We start from the raw sequence: 13,892 nt of genomic DNA on the forward strand, positions 1-13,892 counted from the left end.
AGAATGAGAGAAACGACAAGTCTAGCTGTTGCGTCAGTGGACAGATATTTCTGGACAGAACTGATGCGCCACAACTGACAGTAGCAGGATTGACATGTCTGACTGATCAATTTTTACATGGACAGTGTGTTGTCAAGGACAAGGGTTGATATCGATTGATATCATACTTATATAGCTGCCTCTCCTCAGTTGGGACCAAGCTCTAAGCGCTTCACAAACACGGGGTCATTTGCACAACAGGCTGCCTACCTAGGTAGAGCCGACTGACGGCTGCCACTGGGCGCTAATTTATCGTTTCCTGTGTCATTCAATCAGGTTTCAGGCATGCACACACACCCAGCCATGTAGGCAGCCATACTCCGCTTTCGGGGCTGTGCATGCTGGGTAATTGCGGTTTTCCAAAATTTATCTTTATTCTTATCTTATCTATTATAATCAATGTGCAGTATAGTAGGCTATGTTTATAATTATATTCAAATAATGTTTCTTAATTCTTTCTGTTTTTACATTAAGAATTCTAGTTATTACCTGCAGTGTCTGGATGTATGTATGAAACGGTGTATGTGATATTTTTTTACATTTGTATCTTCGTAATATTCGTAAAAGCTGTTGTTGACTTTTACAGTTATGGTCCCCATGTTGCTTACTTGTCTATGTTGTGATAATGCACCTGACCAAATTTCTCCAGTTGGAGATAATAAAGTTATTCTTATCTTATCTTATGTTCTTGTTTCCATAACCCACCGAACACTGACATGGATTACAGGATCTTTAACGTACGTGTTTGATCTTCCGCGTAGAGGATGAACGAGCATGATGTAAGCTCAAGCTTGTTGTTGCCCAAGATTTCCTTTTTCTTTACCGAATGCTGTATTTTGTCTTTGTTTCTCCAGATCAAAATGTTTAAACCGGAGGATTAACTCTCTCCATACGAACGGTGAAAGAGACGACGTTAACAGCGTTTCACCCCAATTACCATCATCAAAATATTGCAAGCGGAAGGCTCTTATACTGAAGAGGTGAATGTTGACAAAGAATACCACAATTCTGACGACGGAAGCTAAAGGTTGGGTCATTCAGACACCCACTGGACATCCGAGGGGTCTGTGTAGAGGAGAAGAGAGGACTGGCCGTACTGAGTGAGTTAACAAACAACAAAGAGTGGTAACTCTCTCGCCATGTACATGGAACACAACTAACTACAGGTCAATGCTGCTTTTGCTGCCTGGTTTGTTCATATGTACCTTTCATTTACCTCATATACAAATAAAAAAAAAACCAAAAAAAAAACCAACCACCCTAAAATGGACGGAATTTCCCCATCTTACGACTTCATAAAAAAAAAAAGAGTTGAAGACCACTTTATAAGATTAAGAGTACATGAGTATGTTTTCAGATCATGTTAAACTGTAAAACATGAGGCATGCGTGCATGCGTGCGTGTGTGTGCATGTGTGAGTGTCACAGCATGTGAATGTGTACAGGAAGGAATAAGGTGGACATTTCCCACACGACCCACAGAATCACTCACACACACACACGGTACCACAAACACAGACATACACACACATATCACACACAGCACCACACACACACACACACATGCACAAAAAACCCACACACAGCACCATACAGACACACAGAGAAAGAAAGAGAACAACACACACACACACACACACACACATATATATATATATATATATATATATACATGCATGCAAAATACTACACATTCACATACACCACACACACACACACACACACACAGAACACAGCACACTCACTTTTCACAGTCTTCCAATGCTGCCAGGAAGGTCTGCTGAAAGCTGATAATCTCCTCCAGGTTTCCTATCAGCAGAGTGAACTCTGCCGGAGACAGGCTGCAACAGCAAAGGCATGAAATACACACGTGTACACACACACACACACACACACACACACATATGGATAAGCATGAACGCGCATACAGTCATGCACGCACACACACACACACACAGAAGCACACACAAGCATGCACACACACACACACACACATGTACACGCAAGCATGCATGAATGAACATGCACACACACACACACACACGCATACATACACACACACAGCATGTCAACTCTTTTCCATCTAAGCTAAAAGATCGATTGAAATATCTGAATCCCTAGTGATTCTCAGATTCTCTTATGGTTATAAAATGCTTGAACATGATTCTCATTGATTAAGTCATTTGAACACACACAAGAAATTGTGCTCTGATACATTAGACATAAATGCAAGCACACAAAAACACATGCATGCACTCAACACACCACATACACACACATCCATGCATGCCCCTGTCCACACATACACACACACACACACACAAACACAGAAACACGCTCATGCATTCACGGCACATTCATACACATAAACAACACACCATGCTGAAGAACCCTATCTAATCTCCACATGCCCTCACATGGGCGCAGACCACAGACATCTATACAAACTTACACATAAATACAGAAGCTGCACTTCTTTTTCTGTCTAAAATCTCTTTAGTGAATAGATGTTAAATCAATGAACAACCATACATACAGACTCACTGACACTCACTCTTTCTCTTTCTCTGACACACACACACATATGCACAGATATATGCACATGCACACACACACACTCTCTCTTTGACATTCTATTGACAAAAATAATAACGTCAATAAAATGTCTAAATGTCAAAGTGTGATGCTCTTTAACTCTCTCAATCACACACACACACACACACACAGAAGCTACTCACATGGCCTTGCCCTGAATAGGTCTGAAGTAGTTCTGTAACACTTCCGTCATCTCTGACACATGCATGCGCTCCGTCTCTATCACGTTTTTCAGCACCTGCACAAACAAACCCATGCACACACACACACACACACACGCACACACACATGCATGAACACCCATGCATACACTCAGACATACGCACATGCACGCACATACATATGCACAACGCACATGCATGAACACACACACACACATATGCACACATAACTTCATATATAGATCTGCTGGAGATAAAACTACATTGGTGTGACCACATAAATGGCTGTGCAAACACAATCCTCCACGGAACTATTCAGGGAGGAAGACAGTGGGGAAGACAAGGAAAAAAATGATGGACTGACAACACTGCAGTTTGGACAGGAAAACCGGGAGGGAGGGTGGGAAGGGGTGTGTGTGTGGGGTGGGGGGGGAGTGGGGCGGGGCAGAATGAATAACTTTTAATAATGTTTGCTATCTTGAGTTCAATTTTTCCTTTTCGATATTTATGTATGTGTTCCATCTGTAAACACCAAGGGCTTATTTTCAAGTGAGGAGCGGCCTGCCCAGCATTGAAAGCCTGCTGATCCAGTGCCAGCTACGCTGGACAGGACACGCCGTCCGCATGACAGACAGCAGGATCCCGAAGATGCTTTTGTATGGCCAGCTGAAGGAAGGCCACTGAGAACTTCGAAGACCCTGCAAGCGCTTCAAAGACATCTTGAAGAAGACAAACCTCAAAGCCTGTGACACAGACATCGCTTCCTGGGAAACTGATGTCCTTGACTGCTCTCACTGGAGGATGCTGTGCTCTAGTGGCATAAAGATGTTTGAAAACAAGAGAACGCTGGCTGTTAAGGAGAAGCGTGAGTGAAGGAAGCAAGGCTCAACTCCTGGAGACGTTTTCCCTTGCAACACCTGTGGGGAGTGCTGCGCATCCAGAATCGGCCTCTTCTCCCATATGAGGACACACACCGACAGATAAGCCTGCCTGCCTGCCTACTCATCTGTCGGTCCGATGGGAGACTCCATCAATAATAATAATAATAATACCAATACCAATAATAATTTGCAACCAACAGACCTGGAGTTCTGTGTGGTGCCCTCAATGACTACTGTTCACAGAGTCCAGGAAAAAGATGACGACGACGACCACACACACAGCATGACAATGAAGTATACATAAAAACTATGCTTAGAAAATATCTTATTTCATAACTACGCTTCTCTCTCTTTTTTTTCCCCCTTTCTCTCTCTCTCTTTTCTGTTGCTTCGTCCCTCTCTATATAATATATCCTGTAGACAAACAAGACTACAAAAGAAACGTACTGTATTATACTGTGTTGCATTGTACTGCATTTGCATTGAACTCAAGTCAACCCCCCGAAAATGGAGTATGGCTGCTTACATGGCAGGGTAAAAACGGTCACACATATAAAAGCCCAATCATGTACTTATGAGCGAGCATGGGAGTTGCAGTCCACGAATGAAGAAGAAGAAGAAGAAGAAGAAGAAGAAGAAACTCAAGTCACAGAAGATTCCTTTGTGTGGAATCAGGAATGCTCTCCCCTTGAGACTGCATGTCACTTTCAATAGTATAATCCAGGCGCTATCCAGTATTTTCCAGCAAGAGAAAGTGTTTTCACTATCAAAATGGAATTTTTCCTGTAGAATTCTGCCAACTCTCTGGTTGCCGTGGGTCCTTGGGAATGCACCAGACTTATTCTGGACGTCCTTTTATCATCATCTTATCCAAAAGACTGGTTCCCTGACCACCAATCCAGGTCTAGTGAAGGGGGTGTGACATCCCACTGAGCCCCCCCCCCCCCTCACTCCCCCCCCTCGTCCCCCCCACTCCGCCCCCAGCCCCTCCCCAAGCCACTTTCCAACTCTCCCTCTTTCTGCTTTCTCTCTCTCTCTCTCAGGAAACTAGACAGGTGGGAAGGGGAAGAACTCTTACCACATTGTGATAGAGCTGCATGCTCTCCCTTTTGTAGACTGGCATATCTTTGGTGTTCTTTGGGATGATGTCTGAAACAGGCACAAATCATCATCACCATCATCATCACCATCATCATCACCATCATCAACAACAACAAGAAACAAACATCACTCATCCATGGCAATAAGCAAAACAACAACAACAACAAAAAACAACAAACCTCCCCCCCTCCCCCAGACAACAAACAAAAAAACAAAACAAAAAAACAAACAAAAAAAAGAAACAAAAAAACTACCACACACAATGGGGGGGGAGGGGGGGGGTATTCTCGACACACTGATCTGCTTTCACCAAGGCTCAGCAGGGAAGGGGTTAATATTACCCCCCCTCCAAAAGGCTTCGTTGAACAAAACGCTTCAACGCCACTCATCAATATCAACAGAGTAGTCTGTGCTTCAACACCGTTCATCAACATCAACGACAAACAGCAGCCTGGGCTTCAACACCATTCATCAACATCAACGACAAACAGTAGTCTGGGCTTCAACGCCATTCATCAACATCAACGACAAACAGTAGTCTGTGCTTCAACACCGTTCATCAACATCAACAACAAACAGTAGTCTGGGCTTCAACGCCATTCATCAACATCAACAACAAACAGTAGTCTGGGCTTCAACACCGTTCATCAACATCAACGACAAACAGTAGTCTGGGCTTCAACACCGTTCATCAACATCAACAACAAACAGTAGTCTGGGCTTCAACACCATTCATCAACATCAACAACAAACAGTAGTCTGTGCTTCAACACCGTTCATCAACATCAACGACAAACAGTAGTCTGGGCTTCAACACCGTTCATCAACATCAACAACAAACAGTAGTCTGGGCTTCAACACCATTCATCAACATCAACAACAAACAGTAGTCTGGGCTTCAACACCATTCATCAACATCAACAACAAACAGCAGCCTGGGCTTCAACGCCATTCATCAACATCAACAACAAACAGTAGTCTGGGCTTCAACACCATTCATCAACATCAACAACAAACAGCAGCCTGGGCTTCAACGCCATTCATCAACATCAACAACAAACAGTAGTCTGTGCTTCAACACCATTCATCAACATCAACAACAAACAGCAGCCTGGGCTTCAACGCCATTCATCAACATCAACAACAAACAGTAGTCTGTGCTTCAACACCGTTCATCAACATCAACGACAAACAGCAGCCTGGGCTTCAACGCCATTCATCAACATCAACGACAAACAGTAGTCTGGGCTTCAACACCGTTCATCAACATCAACAACAAACAGCAGCCTGGGCTTCAACACCATTCATCAACATCAACAACAAACAGTAGTCTGGGCTTCAACACCGTTCATCAACATCAACAACAAACAGCAGTCTGGGCTTCAACACCATTCATCAACATCAACGACAAACAGCAGTCTGGGCTTCAACACCATTCATCAACATCAACAACAAACAGTAGTCTGGGCTTCAACACCATTCATCAACATCAACAACAAACAGCAGCCTGGGCTTCAACACTGTTCATCAACATCAACAACAAACAGTAGTCTGGGCTTCAACACCATTCATCAACATCAACAACAAACAGCAGTCTGGGCTTCAACACCGTTCATCTACATCAACAACAAACAGTAGTCTGGGCTTCAACACCGTTCATCAACATCAACAACAAACAGCAGCCTGGGCTTCAACACCGTTCATCAACATCAACAACAAACAGTAGTCTGGGCTTCAACACCATTCATCAACATCAACAACAAACAGCAGTCTGGGCTTCAACACCATTCATCAACATCAACGACAAACAGCAGTCTGGGCTTCAACACCATTCATCAACATCAACAACAAACAGTAGTCTGGGCTTCAACACCATTCATCAACATCAACAACAAACAGCAGCCTGGGCTTCAACACTGTTCATCAACATCAACAACAAACAGTAGTCTGGGCTTCAACACCATTCATCAACATCAACAACAAACAGCAGTCTGGGCTTCAACACCGTTCATCTACATCAACAACAAACAGTAGTCTGGGCTTCAACACCGTTCATCAACATCAACAACAAACAGCAGCCTGGGCTTCAACACCGTTCATCAACATCAACAACAAACAGTAGTCTGTGCTTCAACACCGTTCATCAACATCAACAACAAACAGTAGTCTGGGCTTCAACACCGTTCATCAACATCAACAACAAACAGCAGTCTGGGCTTCAACACCGTTCATCAACATCAACAACAAACAGTAGTCTGGGCTTCAACACTGTTCATCAACATCAACAACAAACAGTAGTCTGGGCTTCAAAACCGTTCATCAACATCAACAACAAACAGTAGTCTGGGCTTCAACACTGTTCATCAACATCAACAACAAACAGTAGTCTGGGCTTCAACACCGTTCATCAACATCAACAACAAACAGTAGTCTGGGCTTCAACACCATTCATCAACATCAACGACAAACAGTAGTCTGGGCTTCAACACCATTCATCAACATCAACGACAAACAGCAGCCTGGGCTTCAACACCATTCATCAACATCAACAACAAACAGCAGCCTGGGCTTCAACACCATTCATCAACATCAACGACAAACAGTAGTCTGGGCTTCAACACCGTTCATCAACATCAACAACAAACAGCAGCCTGGGCTTCAACGCCGTTCATCAACATCAACAACAAACAGCAGTCTGGGCTTCAACGCCGTTCATCAACATCAACAACAAACAGCAGTCTGGGCTTCAACACCGTTCATCAACATCAACAACAAACAGCAGTCTGGGCTTCAACACCATTCATCAACATCAACAACAAACAGTAGTCTGGGCTTCAACACCGTTCATCAACATCAACAACAAACAGCAGCCTGGGCTTCAACACCATTCATCTACATCAACAACAAACAGTAGTCTGGGCTTCAACACCGTTCATCAACATCAACAACAAACAGTAGTCTGGGCTTCAACACCGTTCATCAACATCAACAACAAACAGTAGTCTGGGCTTCAACACCGTTCATCAACATCAACAACAAACAGTAGTCTGGGCTTCAACACTGTTCATCAACATCAACAACAAACAGTAGTCTGGGCTTCAACACCGTTCATCAACATCAACAACAAACAGCAGTCTGGGCTTCAACACCGTTCATCAACATCAACAACAAACAGTAGTCTGGGCTTCAACACCGTTCATCAACATCAACAACAAACAGTAGTCTGGGCTTCAACACTGTTCATCAACATCAACAACAAACAGTAGCCTGGGCTTCAACACTGTTCATCAACATCAACAACAAACAGCAGTCTGGGCTTCAACACCGTTCATCAACATCAACAACAACAGTAGTCTGGGCTTCAACACCGTTCATCAACATCAACAACAAACAGTAGTCTGGGCTTCAACACCGTTCATCAACATCAACAACAAACAGTAGTCTGGGCTTCAACACCGTTCATCAACATCAACAACAAACAGTAGTCTGGGCTTCAATACCATTCATCTACATCAACAAACAGTAGTCTGGGCTTAAACACCGTATGTATATATATATATATATACGTCTACTCCAATTTCTTTCACACCACGTCTGTCTCCCGAGTTCCATGGGATCCCCCACAGCGTCAAACAACAGCAGTTCATGTGACATAGTACAGTACATGCAAAATGTGTGAAAACTGTGGACTCCCTGGAAGAAAATATTAATAATCCTCAGTTATTGTTGAAATCATGTTAATCAACATTCATCCTTAGTGTGTGTGCGTGCAATGCTGACGGTAGGGGATGGCAGTGAAGGCTATTTCAAAGATGCCATTTTTAATATTAATAATTGTCGTTTCAAGGCAAGTTAAGTTAGAATCCATGTCACTAATACTTACTGGTGCTGAGAAATGTTAATGTTAGAATTTAGCACATGGGAGGGGCACACCCTCACTCCCCTCCCCCCGTCACCCCCACACACATGCATCCACACAAACACACACATGCATCCAAGTTTACATACACACACACACACACACACACACACATACACACAATTGCATCCCTAACACACACACACACACGCACACACAACATCTGCATGACTCTGCGGGTTTAAGTCAATCAAACTGAAGAACCACGCACTAATTCAGTTAAAAAACCAGTTGTTAAAACATGCTTCCATTGTAAAAGCAGTGACAGTGACATGCGGTACACGATCAGAATCTATTCAATTATATGCAAAAATCTTCACATATTCATACACACCAACTCTCTCTCTCTCTCCTCACACACACACAAACACACACACACACACGCGCGCGCCTGCAAGCGCACACACAAAGATTCCACGCACACGCGTTCTCACACATGCTTGTGCGCGCGCTAGCAGGCACGCACAAGTCCACACGCACACACACAATAAGAACAAACACTTTCATGTGCCAGTTTCCTTGCACAGTAAAACCTGCAGAGGACAGTGGTTGTAACATAAAGAAACCCCCACTGCCATGAGAATAAAAAACAAAAACAAAACTGAACAATGTCAGCTGAAATTCTCAAATCTTTCTTTCCATCTGAACATATTTCGCTAAACGGGCACTGAAAAACCAGTTTAAAATTACACATGCACACGCACAATACACTTTAATACTGAGCTAAAAGAAATGATTTTTCATAGACTGTCAACAAATACTCCAAACTTCATTTAATACATACCCCCAGATTCATTCAAGCTCTCAACCCAAATCCACGCACTTTGTACTCAGGAAAGAAAAAACCATGTCAGTTGAACAGAGAACACGACTTCAGACAATGGAATAAATTGTAGTCTCTCTCTCTCTCTTAGATTCCACGCAATGCTGCATAATTTTACATAAATTACTGTCACTGTTGTTATTAATGGCACATGCGCATTCAAGGAATTCAAAATAAAACAGCCAACAAAGTAAGAAAAAATAGCTAAGCTTTACCATTCTTATTAATAATGATTTGATGAAAACAACACCAGGAAAAATAAAACTGTTCACAAACTTTTCACAGAAACAGGACTCTTCCAAAAAGTAACACAGAATTAAAAAAACAACAACAAAAAACAACAAACAAAAAAACACAACACACCAAAGACAAAACAGACCAAACTTTTAGAAAAAAACAAAAAACAAAAACAAACTTTTAAGAAGACCTTAATCAATCATCAAGTCGAAATCTAACATTTTTTACCTCTGCAGTATCTCACACAGACTGGGCTTCTGGTTACAGAATAAAACAGCATTTTCACTTTCAGGACAGTCTTATGTTATTGTTGGTCGTTTCCAACTGGTGAATTTGAGCACGGTGTTTTTACAATCATTATCAAACATCCGTTTATCATCTTTACAGTCGTTATGGACGGGCGCAACAACCGAGTGGTTAAAGCGTTGGACTTTCAATCTGAGGGTCCCGGGTTCGCATCTCGGTGATGGCACCTGGTGGGTAAAGGGTGTTTACGTTAAAGATCCTGTAACCCACGGCAGTGTTTGGTGGGTTATGGAAACAACAACATACCCAGCATGCACACCCCCGAAAACGGAGTATGGCTGCCTACATGGCGGGGTAAATAAGCAAAACGGTCATTCACGTAAAACGGTACATGTCTGTCTTGAGTGTGTATCTGTGCGTTGCCTGAAATCTGATTGAATGACACAGGAAACGAATGACGAGCGCCCAGTGGCAGCCCCCGTCAGTCAGCTCTATCCAGGTAGGCAGGCAGCCTGTCATGCAAATGACCCAGTATTTGTAAAGCGCTTAAGAGCCTGGTCTCCGACCGAGGACAGGCGCTATATAAGTATCCATATCAATTAATCAATCAATGATCAAACATCAGAAGACAGAACGAGAGGACCAGGCCCCACCTTCCTACACCATAAGCCCTGGATAGGAATTCACTGCCGCGATGGCCATAAAAGGCTATTATGGGACCTTTAACCTTTTCGGCAAGACTGGACGCCTTTTCACTGTAAGCCGCGCAAAATTTGGCCAAGCAGAGCAAACCGACAGGCCGAGTTTGCATCAGTTTTGACATGGAACAGGATATGACACCTTTTTTTTTTTTTTTTTTAAACTAAGTGGACACAAGGGTTACTTCACAATTGTTATCATCATTTTGAAGTAATCCATCACTTCAGCCATCTCAATATCTTGACAGAAAGAAAAAAAAATGTTTAAAAAAATCTTCCACTCCTATTGGATATGATCTATTCCATGGTTTTTATTTTATTTTATTTATTTATTTATTTTTTTTACAGAAGCTGATACAAGAAAACGAGTTAAATTCATCAGTACATCATTTCATCAGTGTCATCAATACATCGTTTAAATGTGAAATGTCTGGCTTTCCAAATGAGCTGATGCTGTTATAAATGACAGATGTGGAGGATAAGTGTTGAGGTGTGAAATATGTAAAGGGGGAGGGGGGGGGGACGTGGGGGGAAGAGGAGGAGATACACAGATCGTACTTGTTCCAAGGTTAAGGTGCGTCATGTTGTTAACTGCAAGCTTTTAGCCCCAGCAATGCACCCCCCCTGTACTCATTACATAACAAGAAATAGAAAATAATAAAATAACAAAAAGAGGGAAAATCTCCATGGATGACAGGACTTGTGCAAGAATTTCACACTACAGTAATAACACAGTTACACCCCACCCAACCCAACCCCACCCCACAAAACACACATATGCACACACATGACAAGAGTTTTTGTCTGAAAAAAAAAAAAAAAAAAAGGAAAAAGAAGAAAAAAAAAAAGGCATGGGACGTGTGTGTGTGTGTGTATGTGTGTGTGTGGGAGGGGGGGGGGGGTTGGGGGCGGGGGGGGGGGGGGGGGGGGGGGGGGTTCATTTGTTGTTTTTGTTTTTTTGGGGGGGTGGACAAGTTGCTTTTAGTTTTCTTTTTTCTTTATTTTCTTTTTTAAAACATAATCTGAACAGCAAATCTCAAAAGAGGCTCTGTTCACTTTAGTCAGACACACTCAAACAATCAGAAAGACAGAAGACAAAATGCTGACCGTTCGTCAAACATATAAAGACAAAACATACAATGCTGCACCTTTTCTGTAAGAACGTCAGGTTGACTGATAACCCCCCCCCCCCCCCAAGCCCCCCCCCCCCCCCGCCAACTAGTTTCTGTCCTACTCCTCATCAATGTATCACCTATTCACTACAAGGTAAGATTCACACACACACACACACACACAAACATAGACACACACACACACTCTAACACACATGCATTTCAAGGTAATGATGAGGTGGAAGTCTCAAGGGGGTGGTTGATGGGATTAGTTATTAAAAAAACAACAAAACAACAACAACAACAAAGTTAATCTGGTGGAGGTACAGACAGACTGGAAGGCTGGGGATGGGGAGGGGTGTGTGGGGAGGAGGGGAGGAGAGGGGGGTGGGGGGTTGAAAGAGGCAGTCAGTGGCATCACAACAAGAACACGTTTACTTTCTCCCTTCACTTAATTCTTCACCTTCCTCCTCCAGTCAGTCCTTTCTCTTTCTTCTTTCCCTCCCTCCCTCCATCCATCTGTCTGTCTGTCCCGTCAGCTTGTTTTGTCTCCTTCCTCCGTCCCTTCCTTCCTTCCTTCCCCCTATCGCTTCCTTCCTTTCCTGCCTTTCTTTCTTCCCTCCTTCATTCCTCTCTTTCCCTTCTTCATTCCCTCCCTCCCTCCCTTCCTTCCTACCTCCCTCCCTCCCACTCCTTGGAGTTTCCGTCATTGTCCTCAGTCAGTGTGGGCAAGCAGACAGGGACACACACACACACAGGCACAACCACAGCCACAGAGCTGTGGCAGTGACTCAAAAAGTCAAAGAGACACACACAGCCTACCCCTCCATTGTCCTCACTCAGTGTGAACAAGGGACACAAACACAGACACAACCACAGACACACAGCTGTGGAAGTGACTCAGAGGAAGAGCCACACACAGCCTACTCCTCTGTTGGACTCAAGTCAGTGTGGGCAAGCAGACAAGGACACATACACAACCACAGACACACAACTGTAGAAGTGACTCAGAGGAAGAACCACACACAGCCTTCTCCTCCATTGTCCTCAGTCAGTGTGGGCAAGGGACACCAACACAGACACAACCACACAGCTGTGGAAGTGACTCAGTAGAGGAAGAGCCACACACAGCCTGTCCTCCATTGTCCTCAGTCAGTGTGTCTCTCCAGTCTGAACTTTATCCTACACACCCTACTCTTCCGTTGTCCTCAGTCAGTGTGAGCAAGCAGACAGGGACACATACACAACCACAACCACAGCCACAAAGCTGTGGCAGTGACTCAAAAAGTCAAAGAGCCACACACAGCCTACCCCTCCATTGTCCTCAGTCAGTGTGGGGCAAAGGACACCAACACAGACACAACCACACAGCTGTGGAAGTGACTCAGTAGAGGAAGAGCCACACACAGCCTGTCCTCCATTGTCCTCAGTCAGTGTGTCTCTCCAGTCTGAACTTTATCCTACACACCCTACTCTTCCGTTGTCCTCAGTCAGTGTGGGCAAGGGACACAAACACAACAGACACAACCACAGACACACAGCTTTGGCAGTGACTCAGAGCAAGAGCCACACACAGCCTACTCCTCTGTTGGACTCAAGTCAGTGTGGGCAACAGACACAAACACAGACACAACCACAGCCACACAGCTTTGGAAGTGACTCAGTAGAGGAAGAACCACACACAGCCTTCTCCTCCATTGTCCTCAGTCAGTGTGTCTCTCCAGTCTTAACTTTATCCTACACACCCTACTCTTCCGTTGTCCTCAGTCAGTGTGTGAACAAGGGACACAAACACAGACAAAACCACAGACACACCGCTTTGGCAGTGACTCAGAGGAAGACCCACACACAGCCTACTCCTCTGTTGGACTCAAGTCAGTATGGGCAACGGACACAAACACAGACACAACCACACAGCTGTGGCAGCGAGTGACTCAGTAGAGGAAGAACCACACACACACACACAGCCCTACTACTACATTGCCCGTCCTCAATGAAAAGAGAGGGAAGCTAAAGATGCCCAAGAGTACAGCAGAGGCACAGGGAGCCAGGAGAAGAAGAAGAGAGGGTGTGACACAGCG

At 43.9% G+C, this 13,892-nt stretch overlaps 1 protein-coding gene across 1 annotated transcript in view; it reads right to left on the reverse strand.

Annotated features, from left to right (window-relative positions):
- LOC143275439 (rho guanine nucleotide exchange factor 7-like) overlaps window positions 1-13,892 on the reverse strand; it is a 102,720-nt gene that overhangs the window by 69,147 nt on the left and 19,681 nt on the right. The window contains exons 4-6 of the mRNA XM_076579538.1: window positions 4,754-4,824; window positions 2,777-2,871; window positions 1,784-1,879 (exon numbers count right to left, since the gene is read on the reverse strand). Of these exons, the coding sequence (XP_076435653.1) occupies window positions 1,784-1,879; window positions 2,777-2,871; window positions 4,754-4,824 (262 nt within the window). The remainder of the gene's footprint in view (window positions 1-1,783; window positions 1,880-2,776; window positions 2,872-4,753; window positions 4,825-13,892) is intronic.

Source organism: Babylonia areolata, chromosome 30 (genome assembly GCF_041734735.1).
Source record: "Babylonia areolata isolate BAREFJ2019XMU chromosome 30, ASM4173473v1, whole genome shotgun sequence".
Classification (NCBI taxonomy): Eukaryota; Metazoa; Mollusca; class Gastropoda; order Neogastropoda; family Buccinidae; genus Babylonia; species Babylonia areolata.